The 25,301-nt window shown below is 49.7% G+C and overlaps 1 protein-coding gene across 5 annotated transcripts in view; it reads right to left on the bottom strand.

The window, feature by feature from the left end:
* Nucleotides 1–1,986, bottom strand: part of DOCK6 (dedicator of cytokinesis 6) — a 48,196-nt gene extending 46,210 nt beyond the window's left edge. For all 5 annotated transcript variants that reach the window (XM_055428658.2, XM_055428661.2, XM_055428662.2 and 2 more), the window contains exon 1: nucleotides 1,855–1,986. In XM_055428658.2, coding sequence (XP_055284633.1) covers nucleotides 1,855–1,898 — 44 coding nt within the window. In that variant the 5' untranslated portion in view covers nucleotides 1,899–1,986. The remainder of the gene's footprint in view (nucleotides 1–1,854) is intronic.
* Nucleotides 1,987–25,301: the final 23,315 nt, after the last annotated feature.

The raw sequence follows: 25,301 nt of genomic DNA, 5'->3' as shown, positions 1-25,301 counted from the left end.
AGCCTGGTGGACTACAGTCCAAGGGGTGGCAAGAGTTAGACACGACTTAACAACGACAACATGGCAGCCCTAAGATCTTTTTCTGCTTTTCTTACCCTGAGCTCTACAATGTCCATCTCCCAGGGCAAAACCCAGGGCCTCTGTTTCTCACTTGAGTGGAAGCCAGGACCCAAGGACACAGGGACTTGAGTGGCAAAGAAACAGTAATAACCTCCCCAGGCTCAGAAACACCGAAGGTCCAAGACAGAAGGAAAATTCAGACACAGAGATAGCAGAACATAAAAACTGCCCCCAGACACCAGGTCATAGCGTCCCTCCTCTGTTCTGAACTTTCCATGGCTCCCATCTCACTCAGGGTAAAAGCTGAACTCCTCCCCATAACCCACAAGCCCTGTACAACCCATTCCCACAGCCCCTTTCTCACTCTGCTCCAGCCTGCTGGGTGCTTAGTCGCTCAGTTGTGTCTGACTCTTTGCGACCCTATAGACTGTAGCCCATCAGGGTCCTCTGTCCATGGAGATTCTCCAGGCAAGAAGACTGGAGTGGGTTGCCATGCCCTCCTCCAGAGAATCTTCCCAACCCAGGGATCAAACCCAGATCCCCCACATTGCAAGTGGATTCTTTACCATCTGAGCCACCAAGGAAGCCCGGCTGGCCTCAGGTATCTGTAAACACACTTCGCCTGCTCCTGCCCCTGGGCCTTTGCACATGCCCTTCCCCCCACATCCAGGCACGGATCCCTCCCTCATCTCCTTCAGATCTTTGTTTACATGTCATCTTCTTCTCCAGGCCTTCCTGATCCTGATTCCCAGGTCTAAAATAGTTCTCACACTCATCACCTCCCATCTCTGCCTGGTATGTCCCCACACCGCTTACCACTAACACGTAATCTACTTTATCCGGCTTCTGCTCTGTCTGCCCCATTGTATCTGCCCCCAAGGGTGGGTTCTTTTTCGGGGTCTCCACCAGGGCAGTGCTGGACACACAGGGTGTCCCGACCCATCCCCTAATACAAGAGAACCGCTTCCCTGCCCCCAGCAGGTTCTGAATGCACTATTGGAGGTACAGACCAGAGTGGCGGGGGGAGGCGCTTCAGCCCCAGAGAGTCTGACACCTCCCTCCCCGGGCCGAGTCTCTTAGAGTCTCCAGTGGCCACGGAAACGGATTCCCCAGCGCCTGGCGCCCGTCCCCTCCCCCGTCTGCCCACCAGCTGGTTCTGTTCCCAGCCCCCACTCCTTCCATTCAATCACCCATCCATCTCCAGCGCGTCCAGGCGGTGCTAGGAGAGCCTGAAGCAGGGCTGGGGGCGGGGGGACGTCCACAGCTGTCTCCTTCCCCACCCCCCACCCGCCCCAGACAGCTGGGCACGGGACCCTGGCGGGGAGAAGAACACGGGAAACTTCCCGAGGGGGTTCAAGGGTCGCTGGGAACGCCATCCCCGGCCCCAGATTCCGGCGCCTGATGCATTCCCGCCGCACAGCAGGCACAGATGGGACGGAAGGAGCCCCCCAACTCCCACGCCCCGGGGTTCGAGGGCCAGGAATCGGCCAGGAGCTGGCGAGGAGGCGCGGGAGCCACCTCCTCCAGGAAGGCCCCCGGACACACCCCTACGAGTCCCACCGGCTCCTCCGCCACCATCGCGCCCGCAGCCCCGACACGACCCCGAGTCCCGACCCCCGCCGCCCTCCCTACCTCCCCACGCCTGCGCCCCCGCGGCCGCAGGAAGCGGGCGGACCTGGCGAAGACCCGAGGGGCTTGAATGAGGGGCGCCCAGGCCGGGGAGGGCCGGGCCGCCCCGGGGCGGGGCTCGGACACGTGGGGGCGGCCCGGGAGGGGGCCCGACGGCCGCTCTACCTGTTGATCTTGTGCGCGAAGGCGCGGCGCTCGGCGGCCGCCATGGCGCCCGGCGCGTCCCGCCGCCGGCCTCGCCGCCGCCGCCGCGCGCACCGTCCCCGCCGCGAACGCCGCCGCCGCGGCGCCTCCCGGTTCTCGGCAGCCCGGGCTAGGCGGGGCCGGGCCGGGGGCGGGGCCCTTCCGGGTGTCCCGGGCCGCTCTGTGCTGCCCCTGCCGGCCGGAGGGGCGCGGGTCCCCGGGGCCGCCTTCGCGCCCTCGGGGCTGAGCTGGGGAAACTGAGGCGCTGGGGTGGGCAGGGGGGAGAAGACAGGGGACTGGGGCGGGGGGTCTCTGACTCCCTCCCCTGGGGATGCTCTTTCTGCCCTCTGGCTGGCAATCACTATAATCACCGTAAGTGTCAGCTCCAGCGTTTGTTAACCAAAGCCCTGTAGTTCTCTTGTGTAGGGTAGGGCGTGAACGGGGGTGGGGTTGGGGGAGACCTATCGTTTCTTCCATTTTACAGATGAGTAAGCTGAGGCACCGTGAAGAAGGCAGAAGGCCGAAGAATTGACGCCTTCGACCTATGGTGCTGGAGAAGACTTCTGAAAGTCCCTTGGACAGCAAGGAGATCAAACCAGTCAATCTTAAGAGATCAACCCTAAATATTCACTGGAAGGACTAATGCTGAAGCTGAAGCTCCAGTATTTGGGGGATTGGAAAAGTCCCCGATGCTGGGAAAATTCGAGGACAGAAGAAGAGGGCGTCAGAGGATGACATGGCTGGACGGCATAAACGATGCAATGAATGTGAACTTGGGCAAACTCTGGGCGATGGTAAGGGGCAGGGAGGCGGGGCGTGCTGCAGTCCATGGGGTCGCAAAGAATTGGACAGGATTGAGCGACTGAACAAAACAGGCACGGGCTTCCCAGGAGGCGAAGTGGTAAAGAATCCACCTGCCAGTGCAGGAGAGTCAAGAGACTGCGGGTGGGATCCCTGGGTGGGGGAAGAGCCCCTGGAGTAGAAAATGGCAACGCACTCCAGTTTTCTTGCCTGGGAGATTCCATGGACAGAGGAGCCTGGCTGACAGTCCATAGTGTCGCAAAGAGCTGGACACGACTGAAGTGACTTAGCACAGCACAGTCTGTGGTGAGAGAGGCAGAGGGGTCCAGCCAGGTTCCAGGGCACTAAGGGGCGTGACACAGGACCTGGTGGTGGGATCTGCAAGAGCCAGGCGGGGAGGCTGCACCATGGGGCCGCCTCCGGTGGAAGGAGGATGTGGGGACGTCTTGGCCGATATGTGGTCTCAGATCTCTGCCCAATGGTTCGTGTCTCGGTCCCACTGCAACAGTCTTAGAGGAATTCTCCAGCCCTCATTTACTATCTGCATATCCAGCTTCTTGCTCACCTCTCTGCCTTTGCATGGACAGGTGCCTCCTTCTGAAGGCCCTTCTAGCTCTGGTCAGAAAATGTCCTAGGTAGAATTGGGGACTGAATCATACTAGGGATGAGCTGTACCTTGGGGGCCTTTGCACATACTGTTTCCAGTCCTGTGTGTGAAAGTCACTCAGTCGTGTCCGACTCTTTGTGATCCCATGGACTCTATAGTCCATGGAATTCTCCAGGCCAGAGTACTGGAGTGGGTAGCCTTTTCCTTCTCCAGGGGATCTTCCCAACCCGGGGATCAAACCCAGGTCTCCCACATTGCAGGTGGATTCTTTACCAGCTGAGCCACAAGGGAAGCCCTAGAATACTGGAGTGGGTAGCCTATCCCTTCTCCAGTGGATCTTCCCAACCCAGGGATTGTACCAGGGTCTCCTGCCTTGCAGGTGAATTCTTTATTAACTGAGCTACCAGGGAAGCCCATTCCTGAGAATGGGTGCTGGCAATACCCCTTTCCTTTTACAGATGAGGCCCAAAGAAACAGGAAGAGGATGAAATGGTTACATACCATCACTGATTCAATGGACGTGAATTTGAGCCAGCTACAGGAGAGGGTGGAGGAAAGAGGAGCCTCTCGTGGTGCAGTCCATGGGGTCACAAAGAGTTGGACACAACTTAGTGATTGAACAACAAGAGAAACAGTGATTTGCCCCAGTTGCCCAGTGGATCAGTGTCGGATCCAGAGCCCACCGGAGGGGGGCCTGGATGGTGGGGGAACACTCTAGCCCTGCCATGTTGCCCCAGGCTCCTGAGGGCACAGCCTGGCCTGTGATGTGTGCACATGTGTGTCAGCAGCCCACACACCTGCCCAAAGTGGTTGTCCAGCCACTTTGGCTTGGGAGGCGCCAGGTGTAACCCTGCCCATCACTCCCTGCCTCGCCCCACCCTCAACGCAACCTGCAGTCTGGCAGGCTAAAGTCCCCGCCTTGCCTTCAGGCTGCTGGGAGCTGCTGGGCTGGAAGCATGAAGGTGAGCAAAGACTGGCAGGTTTCTCCACTCCTCTCTGCCTCTTTCCAGCCCAGGCCTCATCCTACCTGGTCTCCCGCTCCTGCCCTCACCCCTCCATGGTCAGAAGGAGCCTGGGAACACTGCAATCAGGTCAGATCCCTCCTCTGCTTAGAATCTCCTTCATGGCTCCAAAGTCCTCATTGTGGCCCACAAAGGCTCTGGATCTGATCTCAACACCAACCTGCCCTTCCCTCCTCCCACTGTCTCCCGTAATCACGCCACTCCGGCTGCCTACCTTCTCCACATGGCTCTAAGCTTGAGGGCGCAGCTCTCTTTCAGGGCTTTTGTATGTGCTGTTTCCCTCCGCACAAGTGGGTGCTGTCACATACCCCTTGTACAGATGAGGAAACTGAGACCCAGAGGGGCAGAGTGACTTGCCCTATTTCACCCAGTGAATCAGTTTCAGATCTGTCCTTCCAGGTCTGTGGCCCAGGGAGCCTGACTCCAAAGTGGTTTTCTCTAAATGCCAGTTGGGGACTTCCCCAGCAGTCCAGTGGCTAGGACTCCACATTCGCAATGCAGGGGGTCTGGATTCAATCCCTGGTCAGGGAACTGGTCCCAAATGCCGCAACTGAGAGTTCACATGAGGCAACTAAAGATCCTGCATTCTACGACTACCCACTCCAGTATTCTTGAGTTTCCCTTGTGGCTCAGCTGGTAAAGAATCCACCTGCAATGTGGGAGACATGGGTTCGATTCCTGGATTGGGAAGATCCCCTGGAGAAGGGAAAGGCTACCCACTCCAGTATTCTGGCCTGAAGAACTCCATAAACTATGTATAGTCCATGGGGTCGCAAAGAGTTGGACACGACTGAGCAACTTTCACCTTTCTACGACTAAAGAGCCTACAACAAAGACTGAAGATCCTGTGTGCTGCAGCTGAGACCCAGCGCAGCCAAATAAATAAATAAATATTTTTTAAAAAAGATAAATACCAGTCAGTCTAATCCAGGTCATGCTGTGTGACCCACGATAAATCTCTCAACCTCTCAGCCTCTGTTTCCTTGTCTGCTTTGTGAGGGCTGTGGTCAGTACTAAGCTCCAGGCCTTTGTAGGAGTTGATTCCACACAGGGGCCAGCTGGGACTATGAACACTGCCCTAGGAAAACCAGATAACTCAGATTGAGACTGGAAGCCACGATCTTTTAACTGAGATCACACCCCTGGTCTCAGGACTTAATGAACTTCGGGTTCTCACTGACTCCTCGCAGAAAGAATTCAGTGAGAGACAAAGTGATAGGTAAGGAGTGGGTTTATTTAGAGAGAAACACACTCCACAGAGTAGGTGCCACCTCAGAAGGCAAGACCGGGACCAGGGGATGGGGTCGTCAGTTTTTAGAGGGGTGGATAATTTCATAGGCTAATAAGCAGGAGGAGCATTCTAGCTACTTGGGGGAAGGAGGTGGGGATTTCCAGGAATCGGGCCACCACCCACTCTTTGACCTTGATGGTTGGTCTTGGAACTGTCATGGCATCTGGGGTGTGTCATTTAGCTCACTGTTGTGTTACGGTGAGCATGTACTGAGGCTCAGTGTCTAGTGGAAGTTGACTCGTCCACCATCTTGGACTTGCATGTCCAACTCTTGGCAACCTTTTCAATTGTAGCCCACCAGGCTATCTCTGTCCATGGGATTTTTGAGGCAAGAATAATGGAATGGGTTACCATTACCTTGTCCAGGGGATCTTCCTGACCCAGGGATTGAACCTGAATCTCCTGTGTCTCTTCTTACATCGCAAGTGGATTCTTTATCCACCGAGTCATCAGGGAAGCCCCTGACCCCTCCAATAAAGGCCTAGCCCCAGCAACATGCCCACCCCCATGTCAACCAGATCTGATTGGCAAGGCGGGTCCTCTTCAAGTTACCACCAGGCTGGACTGGACCCTGGCAGCTGCTCAAACAGGGGCCAGGCTTCGCTGGTGTTCCAGTGGTTAAGAATCCTCTTTGCAATGCAAGGGACACAGGTTCGATCCCTGGTTCAGGAAGATCTCACATGCCGCAGAGAAACCAAACCCATGGGCCACAACTAATGAGCCCATGCTCCGGAGCCCATGTACCATGACTACTGAAGCCTGCATGCCCTAGAGCCCGTGTTCCGCAACAAGTGAAGCCACCCCAACTGGAAAGTAGCCCCCACTCACTGCCACCAGAGAAAGCCCACATGCAGCAACAGAGACTTAGCACAGGCAAAACTAAAATAAATATTAAAAAAGAAAAGACTGAGACCAAGCTTGGTGGGGACTTCAGCCTCCTCTGGCTGATGTGGGGGAACAGATGGTGGGGTCTGATGGTGCCAACTTGCAGACCTGGGAGGAGGGACTGCACTGGCCCAAGTGGGAGATGCCTGGGTTGAGTTGGGGAGGGGCTGTGGAGACGGCCCAGAAGTGGGTGGGCTCTGGGCAGATTGACTTGCAGGCAAGTTGAATGTTTATGTGAGAGATGGAGTGCAACTGAAGACCAGCTCTCTTCACACTGCTTCCCAATGCTATTCCCTCCACCTGGGATGCTGTTCCACCCACACCTTGTCTGTTTGATCCCTTCTTGATCCCTTGAGTCTCAGTGAGGACATCCCTGCTTCCCACGGTTGCCTATGCATCCCCTGTGATGGCTCTGATAACAGTGTGTTTCACTGTCCTGTGTTGAGGTGAAGTGAAGTGAAAGTTGCTCAGTCGTGTCTGACTCTTTGTGACCCCATGAACTGTACAGTCCATGGAATTCTCCAGGCCAGAATACTGGAGTGGGTAGTCTTTTCCTTCTCCAGAGGATCTTCCCAACCCAGGTATCGAACCCAGGTCTCCCGCATTGTGGGCGGATTCTTTACCAGCTGAGCCACAAGGGAAGCCCAAGAATATTTGAGTGGGTAGCCTATCTCTTCTGCAGCGGATCTTCCCGACTTAGGGATCAAACGGGGGTCTCCTGCAGTACAGGCAGATTCTTTACCAACTGAGCTATCGGGGAAGCCCTGTCCTGTGTTATCCATGCCTAAAGCAGAGACATCACTTTTCCAACAAATGTCTGTAGAGTCAAAACTGTGGTTTTCCCAGTAGCCATGTGCAGATGTGAGAGTTGAACCATAAAGAAGGTTGAGCACCAAAGAACTGATGTTTTCGAATTGTGGTGCTGGAGAAGACTCTTGAGAATCCCTTGGACTGCAAGGAGATCAAAACAGTCACTCCTAAAGGAAATCAACCTTAAATATTCATTGGAAGGACTGATGCTTAAGTTGAAGCTCCAATACTTTGGCCACCTGATGCGACGAGCCGACCTATTGGAAAAGACCCTGATGCTGGGAAGGATTGAGGGCAGGAGGAGAAGGGGACGACAGAGGACAAGATGGTTGGATGGTATCACCAACTCGATGGACCTGAGTTTGAGCAAACTCTGGGTGATAGTGAAGGACTGAGGAGCCTGGTATGCTGCAGTCCATTGGGTTGCAAAGAGTCAAACACGACTTAGTGACCAAACAACAACAAAATTCATGTCTGAGTTCCCCAGCACCTGGTACACAGTCAGCGCTCCATAAATATTTGTCTCTCTTCTGTTCTGTTGATCTGCTGCTCAGTGCCTGTTCCAGGACCTCACTATTTGAATCATTGTAGCGTTGTTTTGTAATATGTTTGCTTCTATCTTTGTCAGGGTCAAAACCAGCTGCCTCCAGACCATTGCACATGCTGTACCCTCTGCCTGGAACACTATTTCCCCTAATCTTTACCTGAAAGAACTTCAAACCATTCTTTAGGTCTCCTTGACCACCTCCCTTCCCTGCCCAAGTTGGGTCAGGGCCTCCTCAGGGGCCCCCTCGCTTCTAACCCGTTGGTTTCCCCTCAGAGCCCTGATCACTCTTGGTTGTAACTGCCTGATTCCACCGCATGTTTCTCCGACTTAAATGTCAGTTTCATAAAGGCGAGGACTTTTCTCTACCTTATTCACTGCTGTGTCCTGAGTGCCTAGCTCGTGGCTGGACATAGCGTAGGTGCTGTATAAGAGAAAGAATGAGACAGAGTGGTACAGGGTTCAGTGGCCAGAGGACTTGGATGCCTCCTTCCCGCCTGGCGCCTTCTCTTTCAGCGTGGGGGGAGAAAGCAGCCTGATGGCGCGGGGTTCAATTCCTTTCATTTAAAAATGTTACTTATTTCTTCTTGGCTGTGCTGGGTGGTCGTTGCTGCGCACATGCTTTCTCGAGTTGTGTTGTGCTGCCTTCTTGCTGCAGAGGCTTCTCTTCTTGCAGTTCCCGGGCTCTAGAGCACAGGCTCAGTAGTTGTGTTACTAGGGCTTAGCTGCCTCGTGGCATAAGGAACCTTTTAAATGCAACCCACTCCACTGTTCTTGCCTGGAGAATCCCAGGGACAGGGGAGCCTGGTGGGCTTCCGTCTGTGGGGTCGCACAGAGTCGGACACGACTGAAGCGACTTAGCAGCAGGGCATAGCTGCCTTGTGGCATGAGGAACCTTCCTGGACCAGGGATTGAACCCACACCCCCTGCATTGGCAGGCAGATTCTTAACCACTGGAGCACCAGGAAAGCTGAGATCAATTTGGTCAATTCCTCAACTTCCCAAACTGAGGGGTGTTGGGGGCATATGGGGGAGGCTGAATGTGGGTGCCCACTGCCCTCTGGTGCCCACAGCAGGAATGGTGCAACCAGGACACTTGTTCCTGCCCCCAACTCTTCTGCCCACAGGCAGAGAAACTTTTTGCCACAGGGAGAGGGGTGTGGGGGGATAAACTAGCTGATAAGGGCAGGTTGGGAAAGAGGGGTACAGGGAACTTCCATTCAGCAAGCATCTCCTGACCACCTGCTGTCTATAGGTCCTGGAGTCACCCCAGGAGGTGGTGTCATCACCCCCGGTCACCAGCCTATACGGGTAGAAAACCGAGGTGCAAAGAGAAGCAGCCACCAGCCTCAAATCACATACTTTTGGGCGGGTCTGTCATATTCGGGAAACTGCTCCAGAGGTTCTTCAAATGTGTGTGCTCATTTGCTCTGTTGTGTCCGAGTCTTTTCGACCGGGTGGACTGTAACCCGCCAGGCTTCTCTGCCCATGGGAGTTTTTCAGGCAAGAATACTGGAGTGGGTTGCCTTTTCTTCCTCCAAGGGATCTTCCCAACCCAGAAATCAGACCCACATCTCCTGCTTTCTCCTGTACTGGCATGCAGATTCTTTACCACTGAGCCACCTCGGAAGCTGGATTCTTCAGATGCATTTTGGCAATTTGGTGAATCACTTGATGAATGGATGAATGAAAAGGTGTCTCGCAGTCAATGGTGAATTTATTTTTTAAAAAAAACTTTTAATTTTGTATTGGGGAATAGCTGATTAACAACGTGGTGATAGTTTCAGGTGAACAGCGAAGAGACTCAGCCGTTCATTTCCCTGTATCCATTCTTCCCCAAACCCCTGTCCCATCCAGGCTGCCACACAACACTGAGCAGAGTTCCTTGTGCTATACAGTGGCCAGTGGTGGGTTTAAAGTAGGAATGACCATAGGCAATACTTGAAGTCTGAAGAGACCTAGATTCCGGCCCCGGCTTGGCCACAGCCAGGCTGAGTGACCTGGATTGGCAGAGGTGGGGGATGGGGGTGCTGTCTGGCCCTCAGCCTCCTTACCTGTGCAATGGGGATGTTACTCTCAGAGCTGATCCAGGGGGCCCACGCTCAGAGCCCAGGAGATGGTGTCAGGAGAGCACAGAATCTGGGAGATGCTGCCTCATTGGATTGTTTTTCCTGCCCCTTCCGGAGTGGGGGAAGGAAGCAGGGGGCTGCCTCAGGGTGTCCAGGACTGCCTTTGGGAGTGTAAGTCACAAAGACAAAGGCTGGGCCCAGAGAGGCCGGAGGGGCAGGCCACAGGCTTCCTGTTTTTCTTTGAACAGATGGTCAAGCCGCCGGACGCTTGTCTGTCTGGACATGTAGGCAACTGTCCCTGGTAACCCCTTCTTATCCCTCCCAGTGACACTTCTGTCCAGTTTGCTCATTTCTGGTGCTCTTGTCACATTCCAATGTCTGGGAATTTTCCTCCAGGGCTCCCAGACATCCAAGAGGTCTGCAAATAGAATTCAGGGGAGTCCATGAATTTGGAGGGGAAAAATGCATCACTCAGGCCTGCCCCTGCTTCTAACGATCGCAGTCATTAGAGCTGCCACTGGGTCTCTCTTGCTATTTAATGGGTAAGCAAAGATGCACAAATTCCGTCACAATTAAACATATTTTAAGGGACTTCTCTGGTGGTCCAGTGGCTAAGACTCCACAGTCCTGGTGCAGGGGATCCCTGTTCAATCTCTGGTCAGGGAACTAGATCCCACAAGCTGCAAATAAGGGTTTGCATGCTGCAACTAGTGATTTGCATGCTGCTGCAAAGATCAAAGATCTCATATGCCGCCAATAAGACCTGGCGCAGTCAAATAAATAGACAAATATTTTAAAAATATTTTGATAACTGTATCCTATGTAATGGATTTGTAATGGGTTTCCTTTACCTTTTGAGGGGACTTCTTTGTTTTTTAATATTTATTTGTTTGTCTGCGCTGGGTCTTAGTTGGAACATGATCCTGTGCCCCCTGGATTAAGAGTGCAGAGTCTTAGCTACTGAACCACCAGGGAAGTTCCCTGAGGTTTTGGTTATTTTTTTTTTTAATAATTTTTCTAATTTTTTGTGTTTGTTTTTGCTTTGTTCTGTTTTTGGCTGCGTGGGGTCTTAGGCGTGGCGTGCAGGATGTTTGCTGTTCTGGCTTCTCTCTCGTTGTGGTACTCGGGCTCAGCAGTTTTAGTGCAGGGACTTAGTTACTCTGTGGCTTGCCGGATCTTAGTTCCCCAACCAGGAATCAAACCCACATCCTCTGCATTGGAAGGTGGATTCTTAACCACTTGACCACAAGGGAAATCCTATGAGGGGTTCTCTTTTAGGCACGTACATACTTTCACTGATAAGGTTCCAAGGGACAAAAAGATGGCCCCTACAAATAAGAGAAATTTTTCAAATTGCCTATCCCAGCCTAAAGCCTGCTGTGGCTCCCCATTGCCCTGAGAAGGAGCCATGCTTCCACCTGTGGCCTACAGACTCCCTTATGTGCCACACAAGCTTGCCTCCCCTTCCCTTTCCACCTCATTTATTTATTCATTCATTCTTTCACTCCAGCAGCATTTATTGAGCACCTGCTGTATGCCAGGCATGGGAAGCTGTAATGTCAGTGCTGAGCTCTGAAGTTTAGGCTGAATCAGGGAGGGAGTTCTAGTTAGAGGGATGAGCAATGAAAAGATGGAAAGAAGTAATAAAGAAAAAAAGAGAGAGAAGTAAAATATAAATAAATAAATGAAATTTTAAAAAAAATTTATTACCGTACTGCGTGACTTGCGGCATCTTAGTTCCTTGACCAGGGACCTAACCTGGGCCCATGGCAGTGAAAGCACAGAGTCCTAACCACTGGGTACTCCACCAGGGAACTCCCTAGAATTTTTTTAAAAAATAAAGTAGAATGACAACAACAAAGCAAAGATGGAGAGAAATGGAAGCCTCCCAAGTGGAGCTCAGGGAGGGAAAGGTGAGACTCCAAGCTGATGGATTTGTGGGAGCAGGTCCTGCAGGACCTCCCAGTGGGGGCCTGGGCATAGCCCTGCAGGCCGCAGGGAGCCCTGGAGGGGTGCAGAGCAGGTCAGATACACCCTCTGATTTGTTTCAGGAAGATCTGACTCTCCTGTCCCTCATAGGCAAAGGTGTCATTAGGTAAATGCCAAGTGGAGGACAAATCAGCTGGAGGTTTCCAAATTACAAACCCTTGAACCCTTGAACTCAGAAGGCCTGTTTCTAGAAATCTAGTCTTTCCATGGAAAATGATGAGGATATTCACAGCAGTGTCAACTAAACAGCCAAGATTGGACATGACTATTTCTGTGGGGCTGGCTTCACTGTGTCTGTGCAGTGGAATGCTATGCAGCTGTGAAAAAGAATGAGACGTGAATTTCAACCAAAGAAACAATGAAAGCAACATCCCTGAAGCACACGGAATGGATTGGAATGAGAAAAGCAATGCATGCCAGGGTGTACAGGAAGTCATCCTTTGAGTAAAATGTGCTTTGTGCTCAGCCCTTTCAGTCATGTCCCACTCTTTGTTACTGTATGGACTGTAGCCCGCCAGGCTCCTCTGTCCATGGGATTTCCCAGGCAAGAATACTGGAGTGGGCTGACATTTCCTTCTTCAGGGGATCTTCCCCACCCAGAGATTGAATATGCATCTCCTGAATTGAAGGTGTATTCTTTATCCACTGAGCCACCTGGGAAGCCCACTTTAAGTAAAATATTAGACAAAAAAATATATATATATACCCATATTTACTTGGATTTTCTAGGTATCCCCTGCAAAGAATTAAAAAAAAAAAACTGGTGGAGCTTGGAAACAAGTTAGGAAAGACAGTTTTTAACAATTAATTTTTGGGGCAGTTGGCAATGACTTCAACAAAACTTCAGCTTCTAGGTAGACAAAGTTTTCTCAGGCCAGCAACTTCCTTTCTCTTTTAAACAGTTCTTCCAAGAAAAGTAGGCTACACCTTGCACCGAGTATATGCTCAGATGTTCAGGTTCAAATTCTTCACCTTGGCTCATGATGGCAGCCATGAAAGACGTGTTTCATGTTTATTAGGATGGTGGCTCACATGGTAAAGAATCTGCCCACAATGCAGGAGACCCGGGTTCGATCCTTGGGTCAGAAAGATCCCCTGGAGAAGGGAAAGGCCACCCACTTCAGTATTCTTGCCTGGAAAATCCCATGGACAGAGGAGCCTGGCAGGCTACAGTCCATGGGGTTGCAAAGAGTTGGACAAGACTGAGTGATTAACATTCAAACTAAAAATATCGACAATACCAGGGGCAGGCGAGGATGCAGAAAAACTGGGCTTCTCCGATGCTGCTGGTGGTATCTGAGACCCTTTGCCACAGTGCTTGCAACTGGACACATGTCTCTTCCAGCAGCAAAATACAAAGAAACTATATGGGACTAAAAATAACTGTGTGCATGCACAGTTGGGACAAATTATGAACAAAATACAAAAAGACCAAAACCCCACACAGGAGGTGGGTGATCACTTACACCACCCTTCCATCTTGAACCCTGGATCCACTCCCACCTCACCCGATGTAGGAACCAGCTCCCCCCACACTCCAGTACAAGCAAGAGAACCTATTTTTCATTCTCCCCCAACTCCTGCTGCAGCAGGGACCCTAGTAAAGCCTTGCCTGAATTTCTTGTCTAGCCTCTGGTCAATTTCTATTGATGAAAGAGGCCAGGAGCTCTGGTTGGGAACAGTGGGAATGCAAAATGGTACAGCCACTCTGGAAAACAGTTTGGTGGTTCTTAAAACACTAAACACACAACCACCATACAACCTGGCAATCCCACTACTGAATATTTAGAAATGAAATTTTATGTTCATGCTAAAAAAAAAAAAAACCCATACATGATTATTTACAGCAGCTTTATTCATCATCACCAATTGCTGGAAACACTCAATTGTCCTTCAATGGGTGAATATAAAATAAACTCGGGTCTATTCATACAATGGAACATTCCTCAGCAACAGAAAGGAACAAACTATTGATACAGGCAACAAAGCTTTAGGCCCCAAAACGTTTTATGTTGCAGTGAAAGAGGCCAGACTCAAAAGGCTACATATCGTATGATTTCAATTACATAACTTTCTCAGAAAACAGATCTTTAGCGTGGGAGAGCAGATCCGTATTTGCCTGGGGCTGGGGGATGGGGCTGGCTATGAAAGACCAGCAAGCAGGAATTTGGGGGGTTGTTTTATTGTCTGGATAATAAATTTATTATCTATTTATTTATTCAGCTCATTGTCTGGATAACAGATGATGCTCCAGTAATCAGAGCAGTCATGGGGGATCCCAGGCACTGAGGGGGTCCTGGAGGCAACGTTTGATCCAGCTGGAGGGCTTCTCCAAGGAAGGAGCATCTAAGCTGAGATTTACAGGCTGGGCTGGTGTCAGGAAGGTGAAGGGCCTTCCAGACAGTGGGAACAATGTGAACAGAACCCAGGGGAGAGATATTCAGGAAACCAGGTGGCATTAATTTGAATGGAGTACGGAGATTTATTTTCTTTGAAATTCATCCTTTTTTCTGGGGGTTGGAGGAGGCTATGCCTCTCACCTTGTGAGATCTTAGCCTCCCAACCAGCAACTGAACCTACGCCAGTGGTCGTGAAAGCAGGACTTCCTAACCACTGGACCATCAGGGAATACCCAGAGATTCATCCATTTGTAATTTGAAAACTAGAGAGAAAGGAGACTGGAGAAGTTGGTGGGATCTAACCAGGCTTTGTGTCTCAGATGGTAAAGAATCTGCCTGCAATGCAGGAGACTGAGTTTCGATCCCTGGGTTGGGAAAGTCTCCTGGGGAAGGTAATGGCTACCCACTCTAGTATTCTTTGCCTGGAGAATCCCATGGACAGAGGAACCTGGCAGACTACAATGGGTTTGCAGAGTCAGACTAACATGTTCACTCTTTTCTTCCACCAGACTTTATCGCAAGGGCACTAGGGAGCCATGGGGAAGATTTAGAGCAGAGGAGGGAGGTAGTCAGACTTTCTAAACTTTGTTTTAGAAAGATTGCCAGGGTACTAGAATGGAGAGTGACTTGGGATGGGGCTGTGATGGCCTGAAGGAACAAAGCCAGGGGCCAGGGTGGAGAGAAATGGGCAGACTTAAGAGAGACTCAAATGCAGAAAGAACAGAGGCTGTGTTTAATCAAAAGCGTCTTCCTACTTGGTGCTCTGTAATGACCGATATTGGAGAAGGAAACGGCAACCCACTCCAGTATTCTTGCCTGGAGAATCCCACGGACAGAGGAGCTTGGTAGGCTACAGTCCATGGGGTCGCAAAGAGTCGGACACGACTGAGCGAATTCACTTCACTTCACTAATGACCGATATGGACTTCCCTATATGGTGGCTTGGTGGCAAAGAATTCACCTGCAATACGGGAGACGTGGGTTCGATCCCTGGGTCAGGAAGATCCCCTGGAGAAGGAAACGGCAACCAGTATCCTTGCCTGGCAAATCCCATGGACAGAGGAACCATGGGGTCTCAAAGAGTCGAACAGGGCTTAATGACTAAACAACAATGACTTATATGGGGGACGAATCTAAAAAAGGGTGGCTATATGTATATGTGTAACTAATGCATTTTGCTGCACTGCAGAAACTAACAAAACATTGTAAATCGACTACACTCCAATAGAAATGTTCAAAAGTTCAATACAATCACTAAAAAAGGTGTCTTCCAGGGACTTCCCTGGCGGCCCAGTGCTTACGACGTTGCACTCTCAATGCAAGGGGCCTGGGTTCAACCCCTGGTAGGGAACTAGATCCCGCACGCCACAACAAAGGATCCCATGTACCGCAACTAAGACTAGGCACGGCCAAATAAATAAATATATATATTTTAAAAGGTGTCTTCCGGTTGCCTATTTAATGAGAGATAACATCTGCGAGGTCTGAAACCAGCAACGGTTTGAGGAACTTCTACAGATCAAGCGGAACAGGACACTAACCTGAAACGTAGAAAATGGGTCAAGAGCAGAAACAGGTAAGTCACAAAAGAAGAGGCCACTCAAACCCACCAGGCTGTATCCATTAGACAGACACTGCTTTTTGTATGTTCAGTTCAGTTCAGTTCAGTCGCTCAGTCGTGTCCGACTCTGCAATCCCATGAATCACAGCACACCAGGCCTCCCTGTCCATCACCAACTCCCGGACTTCACTCAAACTCACCTCCATCGAGGCAGTGATGCCATCCAGCCATCTCATTCTCTGTCGTCCCCTTCTCCTCCTGCCCCCAATCCCTCCCAGCATCAGAGTCTTTTCCAATAAGTCAACTCTTCGCATGAGGTGGCCAAAGTATTGGAGTTTCAGCTTTAGCATCAGTCCTTCCCAGTCACACCTCAATAAAGTTTTTTTTTTTTGATTTAAAGGAAGCCCAGGGAATTCCTTGGTGACCTAGTGATTAGGATTCTGGGCTTTCACTGCAGTGGCCAGGGTTCAATCCCAGGTCGGGGAACTGAGACCCTGCAAGTTGAGCAGCATGGCCAATTAATTAATTAAAACAATTAAAAAAAGGAAGCCCAGAAGATGCATGAGCTTGTAAAGAGATGCTCACACTTATCCATGCTCAGAAACACACAGGTTTGGGTGCTACCTTGGTGGCTCAATGGTTAAGAATGGTGGTCAGTGGTTAAGAATCTGCCTGCCAATGTAAGGAACATAGGTTCCATCCCTGGTTCGGGAAGATACATGCTGGGCAGCAACTAAGTCCCATGTACTGCAACTACTGAGCCCACGCGCCAACAGCTACAAAAGCCTGTGCTCTGCAACAAGAAAAGCTACTGCAATGAGAAGAACTCACACAACAAGCAATAAAGAGTAGCCCCTGCTCCCCACAACTAGAGAAAACCCGCAAACAGCATCAGAAACCTGCAAACTACAAGAGAAACCCAGCTCAACCAAAAAAAAAAACACAATAGAAACATGCAGGTGGGAACAAGATGTCACTTTATAGTTCCTAGGTTCGCCAAAATTAAACAGCACGATCATGCTCTGGCCTGCATTGCTCCTGTTCCAGTGGAAAGGAAACCAGTTTGTGATAACTGAATGCTTTTGTCAGCCAGGAGGGCTGACTGGGGGTGGGGGGAAAAGGTGATAGCATCTGTAATGATCATGTATCAGATACAGGGGGTACCTCTACCCCCAACAGACGGCCCAGTGCAGAGCTCCCCTTGGCTCTGCCCTCAGGATCTGGCCAAAATCTGAACACTTCTCTCCTTTTCCTTAGCTCCCATCCTCCAACAGCCTCCTTCAGGGCTCACCTGGACCAGTGCAGTCACCTTAGCAACCATACCTTAAACCCGCACATTCTGTCCCTCCTGTAGCAGCCAGAGGGTGCCTGAGCAACTGAGTCAGATCCCAGCCATCTTCTGCTCAGAACCCTCCATGGCTCCCATTTCCCTGTGGGTTAAAGCCCTAGTCCTGCCATGTTCCCAGAGGCCCTACACGGCCTGCTTTTCCACCTCCCTACCCTCATCGCCTCCTAATCCCCCACACTCGCTGGCTCAGCTCTGACCATGCCTCCCTGTTTCACACATGGTTCTGCCCCAGGACCTTTGCACCTGCTGTCTCCTCTGCTTGGAATGCTCTTCCCCCAGGTAACCACAAGGATCCTTCCCTTCCCTCCTCTTTCAGCTCTCTAATTAAAGACCCCAGAGAGACTTCCCTGGTGGTCCAGTGGTTAAGAATCCACCTTCCAATGCAGAGGATGTGGGTTCAATCCTTGGTCAGGGAACTAAGATCCTACATGCCACAGGGCAACTAAGCCCACGAGCTACTAGAGTCTGCTCCACTATGAAAAATGCCACAAGACGTAATGAAGATCGTGTGTGCCAAAACTAAGATCTGATGCAGCCAAATAAAAATAAATATTTTTAGAAAATACGGTGGGTGGTGATTTAGTTGCTAAAGTGGAAGTGAAGTCGCTCAGTCGTGCCGACTCTTTGCGACCCTGTGGACTGTAGCCCACCAGTCTCCTCCGTCCATGGGATTCTCCAGGCAAGAACTAATCCTTGAGACCCCATGGACTGTGTTGCCCACCAGGCTCCTCTGTCTATGGGATTTCCTAGACAGGAATACTGGAGTGGGTAGCCATTTCCTTTTCCAGAGGATCTTCCTGACCCAAGAATAGAATCCAGGGCTCCTGCATTGCAGGTGGATTCTTTACCTACTGAGCCACCAGGGAGGCTCAATGTAAATTACATTGAAAATAAGGACCCCAGAGACATGTTTCCTGACCACCCAGGAGAAGACAGTTCTTCTCTGACCCTGCTTTCTTTTTCTTCTTGGTACATCTCTCCACTCGATATGTTATATTATATCATACATCTGTTTGTCTTCTCCCAGCCCCATCTCACAAAGATGTCAGCTCCAGGTGGGAAGGGATGCTTAACAGAGCCTGCCACATAACCTGTCCAATGAACCAAACTCAGGCTCAGAGAGGTGAAGTCGTCTTTTCAAGGCCACACAGCAGGTAAGTGGTAAAGCTGGGAGCCATGGGAAGATTTATTTTAAAAATAAACACTTAAATTTATTTATGGGGGGAAGGAAGGAGACAATGGGATGTACGGAGAAAGTAACCTGGAAACATACATGACCATGTGTAAAATAGATAGCCACTGGGAATCTGCTGTATGACTCGGAACTCACACCAGGGCTCTGGAATGACCGAGAGAAGCATGAGGGGGAGGGAGGTCCAGGAAGGAGGGGACATAGTATACCTATGGCTGATGCGTGTTGATGTTTGGCAGAAACCAACATAAGACTGTAAAGCAATTATTCTTCAATTAAAAATAAATAAATTTAAAATATATTTACTTATTTACGTGGCTGTGCTGGGTCTTCTTTGCGGTGTGCAGGATCTTTGATCTTCCTGGCAGCACGTGAGTTCTTCAGTTCGGCAAGCAAATGCTTAGTTGTAATATGTGAACTCTTGGCTGTGGCAGGTGGGATCTAGTTCCCTGACCAGGAATTGAACCCTAGCCCCTGGAATTGAACCCTAGCCCCTTGTATTGGGAGCACAGAGTCTTAACTACTGGACCACCGGGGAATTCCCCCACGGGGAGATTTAGAGCAGTCCTATGTGAGTCCAGCTCTGTGCGCATAACCATCCAGAGGCAGAGGAGAGACCCTGCAGTGGGTGGCAGGACGGACCGAGGTTCTCACTCCGGCAGCTCCAGGCTAGGGTCAGTCCTGTGCTATGAACCTCGCTTGGCTTCATTGTCTCACTGGTACCCCCTTCCCATTTTACGGTCAAGGAAACGAAGACTCAGAGAAGGGGTTTTTTATCCCCTGATGTGACAATTTTGGCACAAGATTAAGTCTTCCAATTCTGGGATTCAGCTGACCTTGATGTGATGAACACATGTAAATAGGATGGCGAAATCAAGGAAGGCCACCTGTGGAGGTGACACTGAAAGCTGAGGGACGATAGGGGTACGATAGACTTGCCATTGAGATCCTGTTGGAGAAGACTCTTGAGTGTCCCTTGGGCTGCAAGGAGATCCAACCAGTCCATCCTAAAGGAGATCAGTCCTGAGTGTTCATTGGAAAGACTGATGTTGAAGCTGAAACTCCAATACTTTGGCCACCTGATGAGAAGAACTGACTCATTTGAAAAGACCCTGATGCTGGGAAAGATTGAAGGCAGGAGGAGAAATGGACGACAGAGGATGAGATGGTTGAATGGTATCACCGACTCAATGGACATGAGTTTGGATAAACTCCGGGAGTTGGTGATGGACAGGGAGGCCTGGCGTGCTGCGGTTCATGGGGTTGCAAAGAGTCAGACACGACTGAGCAACTGAACTGAACTGAATACCCAGATGGCTCTATCAGATGGTTTTCTCTGGAGCAGGGGAGAAGTGGAGAAGTATCTGAGAATTAATGGTCTCTGGCAGCAGCCTTTGGCTGATGGCTGATGGGGGTGGTGGGGCCGGATAAACACTCCAGCTCCCTCTCCCACAGGTGGTTTCACTGAGGTGTGTTTCCTGCACTAGCTCCCGGAGGTCCTGAGTGCTGAAACTGCACCTTCAGCAATGAAAGCACTAACCACTTGGAAGCCAGGGAATTCCCACCAAAATCCATGGTCTGGAACTTCCCTGGCCATTCAGTGGTTAAGACTCCAAGCTTCCAATGCAGGGAGTGTGGGTTCAATTACTGGTCAGGGATCCCACATGCTATGAGGCATGGTCAAAAATAAGTAAATAAATAAGTATTTTAGAAAACACACAAAATTTATGTGTTTAAGCCCTATTTCCCAGGACCTCAGAATGGAACTGTATTTGGAGAACAGGCTGTTTTTTAATTGGAGTATAATTGATTTACAATGTTGGGTTATTTCCTACTGTACAGCAAAACGAATCAGTTACACACACATATATCCACTCTTTTTTAGATTCTGTTCTCTATAGGTGATTGCAGAGTATTGAGTAAAGCTCCCCATGCTATGCTGTGTAGCTCCTTGATAGTCATCTATTTTGTACATGTATGTGAGTATGCACTCAATCATGTCCGACTCTTCTGTGACCCCCTGACGGTAGCCCACCAGATTCCTCTGTTCATGGAATTTTTCAGGCAAGAATACTGGAGTGGGTTGCCATTCTCTTCTCCAAGGGATCTTCCCGACCGAGGGATTGAGCCCAGGTCTCTTGCGTCTCCTGCACTGGCAGATGCAATCTTTACCACTCGCGCCACCTGAGAAGCCCCATTATATATATAGTAATGTGTATTTGTTTATCGGAGTTAAGATCTTTAAAGAGGTCGTCGAGTTAATACGAGGTCCAGTTACGACAAAGCCACCCCAGGGTTCAGAGGTGCCAGTGGGTAAAGATGAGAATCTCGGGCACTGGGATCACCATGCCACCTTGCGCGATGCAGAGGGGAGGAGGGCAGGGACAGACAGCAACAGAAGCCACTGCGCTTGCGCTAAAAACCCATTCGTAAAATCTTCCCAAAGTGGGAGGGGAGAACCCACGCAGGGAACCTGCTCGGAGGATTCAAGCCACAGGGTAAGGTCTCAAGGCCACGGAGGAAATGGTTACTAGTTGAGGACTGGACTGCCCTGACCTCAGCCTTCCGAGCTGAGCTTCGGGCATCTCCTCCCTCCTGCGTATTTCAGATTTACACCCGTAGACGGACAGCTGACCTTGGGCTGCCCTTTTGGACCCGCATGGCAAAAAAAAACAAAAAAGGAAGAAAGAAGCCAGGTCCAACATTCCCAACGTTGTATTTGTCTGTTTCCATATCTGGGTCCCCAAAATATTTGAGTTTGTGATGACAGGGACTGCGTCTGTCTTGTTTGGCACAACGGTGGGCATGCAAAGGGTGCTCAATGGATGCTCTTTGAATAAAAATTGAATGAATTAGTGAGTGAACAGATGCCACCCATCAGTAAGAAGCTGTGCCTTTGGGCTCAAGAGACAGACCTTCACATCTCATCTGCGGGGGCTGAGACACAGGGCTTATTCCACTGTGCCTCTAGTTTCCTATCTGTGAAATGGGTGTAGTAACAGCACTCACCTCCAGGGGTGGGAGGAAAGCATCCAGGCCATTTGCCAAGCACCTGGCATAGAATAAGCTCTCCAAGAAGTGTCTACACAAGCTCGCTCAAATCTTTTAAGAGAGAACCACAGAAAAAGGTCCAAATGCAGCCTGCAAAGGAAATTCCTGTGCTGGGCGGGACTGTTTTCCATGACCCCTGAGGTCCTTGCTCAGTTTCGGGTCAGAGCTGTTTTTTGTTTCCACAGATCAGCTCTCACTCGCGTGGTCCAAGATGAGGTCGTGGTTTCCAACATCCTCGCCAAGCTCAGCAAGGAGCATCCGCTGTAAGAAAACCCTCCCGGGAATGCAGAAGCCTGTCCTCCAGTCCCCTCCCCCGCCACCCCATCACCTTTGACAGTCATAACATCCCTCCATTTTCTTCACAATTTCTTCTGCGTGCCAAAGGAATCTATGCTCACTCTAGACAATTTGTGAACATTTTTTTCAGAGAAAAACTACATAAGAAAAGAAAAATAACGTTGCCCCAAAGTCCAACAAGGCTGACATTCTGTAAATTTCCTTCTGGTCATTTTCCCATACAGAACAAGTAACTGTGCTAATTTTTCAAAAGATGAGATTATTCTGAAGGCACAGCTTTGGAACCTGTTGTGGAACCTGCAAAAAGAGAAGGGGGGACAGAAGATGAGATGGTTAGAGAGCGTCACCCACTCAATGGACGTGAATTTGAGCAAACTCTGGGAGATCATGGAGGACAGAGGAACCTGGTGTGCTACAGTCCTTGGGGTCGCAAAGAGTCGGACACAACTTAGCAACTGAACAACGTGTCCTCTTGGCAATATGTAGGGATTTTTCTACTTGGGTTTTCTCCATCACTGAGCCTCCAAGGCCATGGTGGATTTCATACTTTATGATAAGAAAGACTGGGACTTCCCTGGTGGTTCAGTCACTAAGATTCCAGGCTCCTACTGCAGGGGGACATGGGTTTGATCCCTGGTCTGTGAACTAAGATCCCACATACCTCTCGAGCACAGGCAAAAACAAAACAAAAGCTAAGAAAAACTGTATACTCGCAAGGGAAAGGGTGGATGTTGTTGTTCAGCTGTTAAGTCGTGTCTGACTCTTTGTGACCCCAGGGGCTGCAGCACACCAGGCTTCCCGTCCTTCACTGTCTCCCAGAGTTTGCTCAGACTCATGTCCATTGTGTCTGTGACGCCATCCAACCATCTCATCCTCTTTCACCCTCTCCTCCTCCTGCCCTCAATCTTGCCCAGCATCAGAGTCTTTTCTGATGAGTCAGATCTTCACATCAGGTGGCCAAAGTATTGGAGCTTCAGCTTTAGCATCAGATCTTCCAATGAATATTCAGAGTTGATTTCTTTTAGGATTGACTGGTTTGACCTCCTGCTGTCCAAGGAACTGTCAGGAGTCTTCTCCAGCACCACAATTCGAAAGTATCAATTCTTTGACATTCAGTCTTCTTTATGGTCCAACTCTCACATTGGTACATGACTACTGAAAAAAACATAGAGTTGACTATGTGGACATTTGTCAGCAAAGTGAGGTCACAGGTGGACAACAAGGCACCTATGTGGTGGTTAAGACTGAGGCCTTGGGGTCAGAGTCTGGCTCTTACCACTTTCTGACTCAGTGGGAGTGTTTTAATCTTTGGGCCTCATTTTTCCCATCTGTAAAATGGGGATATATTAATCCACTTTTTAAAAATATTTATTTTTATTTTATTTATTTGGCTGTTCAGGGCCTTAGTTGTGGCATGTGAGATGTTTGGTTGCAACATGTGGGATCCAGTTCCCCAACGAAGGATGGAACCTGGGTTCCCTGCACTGGGTGCATGCAGTTCTAACCACTGGACCACCAAGAAGATCCCTATATTAGTCCACTTAATCTCACAACAACTCTGGATCCCACAAGAGTCAACAGCAGAGAAAGGTTCCCATGTCTTAAAAACATAAACTTAGCGTTTGCAGTGCACCAGGCTCTGTGCTAAGCTCTTTTTAAAAATTTTAAATTTTATTTATTTATTTATGTTTGGCTGTGCTGGGTCTCCTTAAGCTTTACGTGGGCTTTCTCTAGTTGCAGCGAGCCGGAGCCACTCTTCTTTGTGGCTCGAGGCTTCTTATCGAGACGGTTTCTCTTGCTGTGGAGCACAGGCTCTAGGAGTGCAGGCCTCCGTAGTTGTGGTACACAGGCTTAGTTGCTCTGCCACGGCTGCAATCTTCCTGGACAGTGGATCGAACCACCGTCCCATGCATTGTCAGACAAATTCTTGTCCAGTGCTCCACCAGAGAATTCCTCCATGTTCTTAAGGACCACACGGCACTGCCTTCCTAGCAAGTTATGTAAATCACACCTTCAATACTGTATTACTTATATAAAACCACAAAACATGCATCCAACGTTGTCTCCTTTGCCATGATTCATTGTATCCAGCCTACGTGCTTTATGGAGTTTTCTGTATTTGTGCTTTAGATCCTCATTTTAAAAAGATTTTTAAAATAAATTTAATTTATTTTACAAAGTACAAAGCATCTGTTTTTTTTTTTGCTCAAGAAACAGATGCCATTATCAGATCTTTTAAAAAAGTTTCTCAATGATTTTATTTTATTTTGGGAGAGCTCAGCTGGTAAAGAATCCGCCTGCAATGAGGGAGACCTGGGTTCGATCCCTGGGTTGGGAAGATCTCCTGGAGAAGGGAAAGGCCACCCACTCCAATATTCTGGCCTGGAGAATTCCTGGGTTGCAAAGAGCCAGACACAGCTGACTGACTTTCACTTTCATTTCTTTCTTTATTGAAGTATAGCTGACTTACAGTATTATATTAGTTTCAGGTGTGCAATATAGCGATTCAATATTTTTATGGGTTACAGTCCATTTAAAGTGAGTACCAAATAATGGACATTTTTAATTAATTTTAAATTTTCAGAGTTTTAGGCTTGCAGAAAAATTAAGCGGAAAGTACAGTTCTCATGTGTCTCCTCTCTCTCTGCTCCATTTGCTGGATTATTAGCGTCTTGCATTAGTGTGGTAACTTTATTACACCTGATGGACCAGCACCGGTCACACTGTTATCAACTGAAGTCCATGGTTCGCATTCAGGCTCACCCTTGGTACTGTGCATTCTGTGGGTTTTGACAAATGCACAGTGTCTTGTATCTGCCAGTACAGCGTCATACAGAACAATTTCATTACCCTAAAACCCTCACTTATTTCTCCCTCTACCTCCCACTCCCCCCTCTCCCTGAATCCCTGGGACCCAATGACTTTTTTTTGTTTTTTTTGGTCATGCCTTGCAGAATCTTACTTTTTTGATCAGGAATCCAACTAACGTGCCCTGCATTGGAAGCGTCCACCACTGGACAGCCAGGGACTTACTGTGAATTGTGTTCTGGGGATTCTTTTGATGCTCCTAGTTGGGCTGGTCTCCGGGGACCTTCTTGGTGGCTCAGATGGTAAAGAATTTGCCTGCAATGCAGGAGACTTAGGTTCGATGCCTGGGTCGGGAAGATCCCCTGGAGAAGGGAATGGCAACCCACTCCCATATTCTTGCCTGGGAAATCCCATGGACAAAGGAGCCTGGAGGGCTACAGTCCATGGGGGTCGTGAAGAGTTGGGGGATTCTTTAAGTTTTGTAGCTCATCTCTTCTGCATTGAGAAAAAAGGGTAGCCCCACCCTCCCCTGAGAGGAGTATCTGGGGGAAGGCCTTATACAGACAAGAAAGTCTGATGGACAATAATTTCTTCTTTTGAAAAATTAATTAATTCATTTATTTTTGGCTGAACTGGATCTTCTCTGCTGTGCCTGGGCTTTCTCTAGTCGCAGTGCTCAGGCTTCCCGTCATGGTGGCTTCTCTTGTTTTTGGAGCACTGGCTCTAGGCATGCCAGCTTCAGTGGTCATGGCAGA

The sequence above is a fragment of the Moschus berezovskii genome, chromosome 8, assembly GCF_049115385.1.
Source record: "Moschus berezovskii isolate FMDL1 chromosome 8, NW_MosBer_1.0, whole genome shotgun sequence".
NCBI lineage: Eukaryota > Metazoa > Chordata > Mammalia > Artiodactyla > Moschidae > Moschus > Moschus berezovskii.
This window is presented reverse-complemented; position numbering and strand designations above follow the sequence as displayed.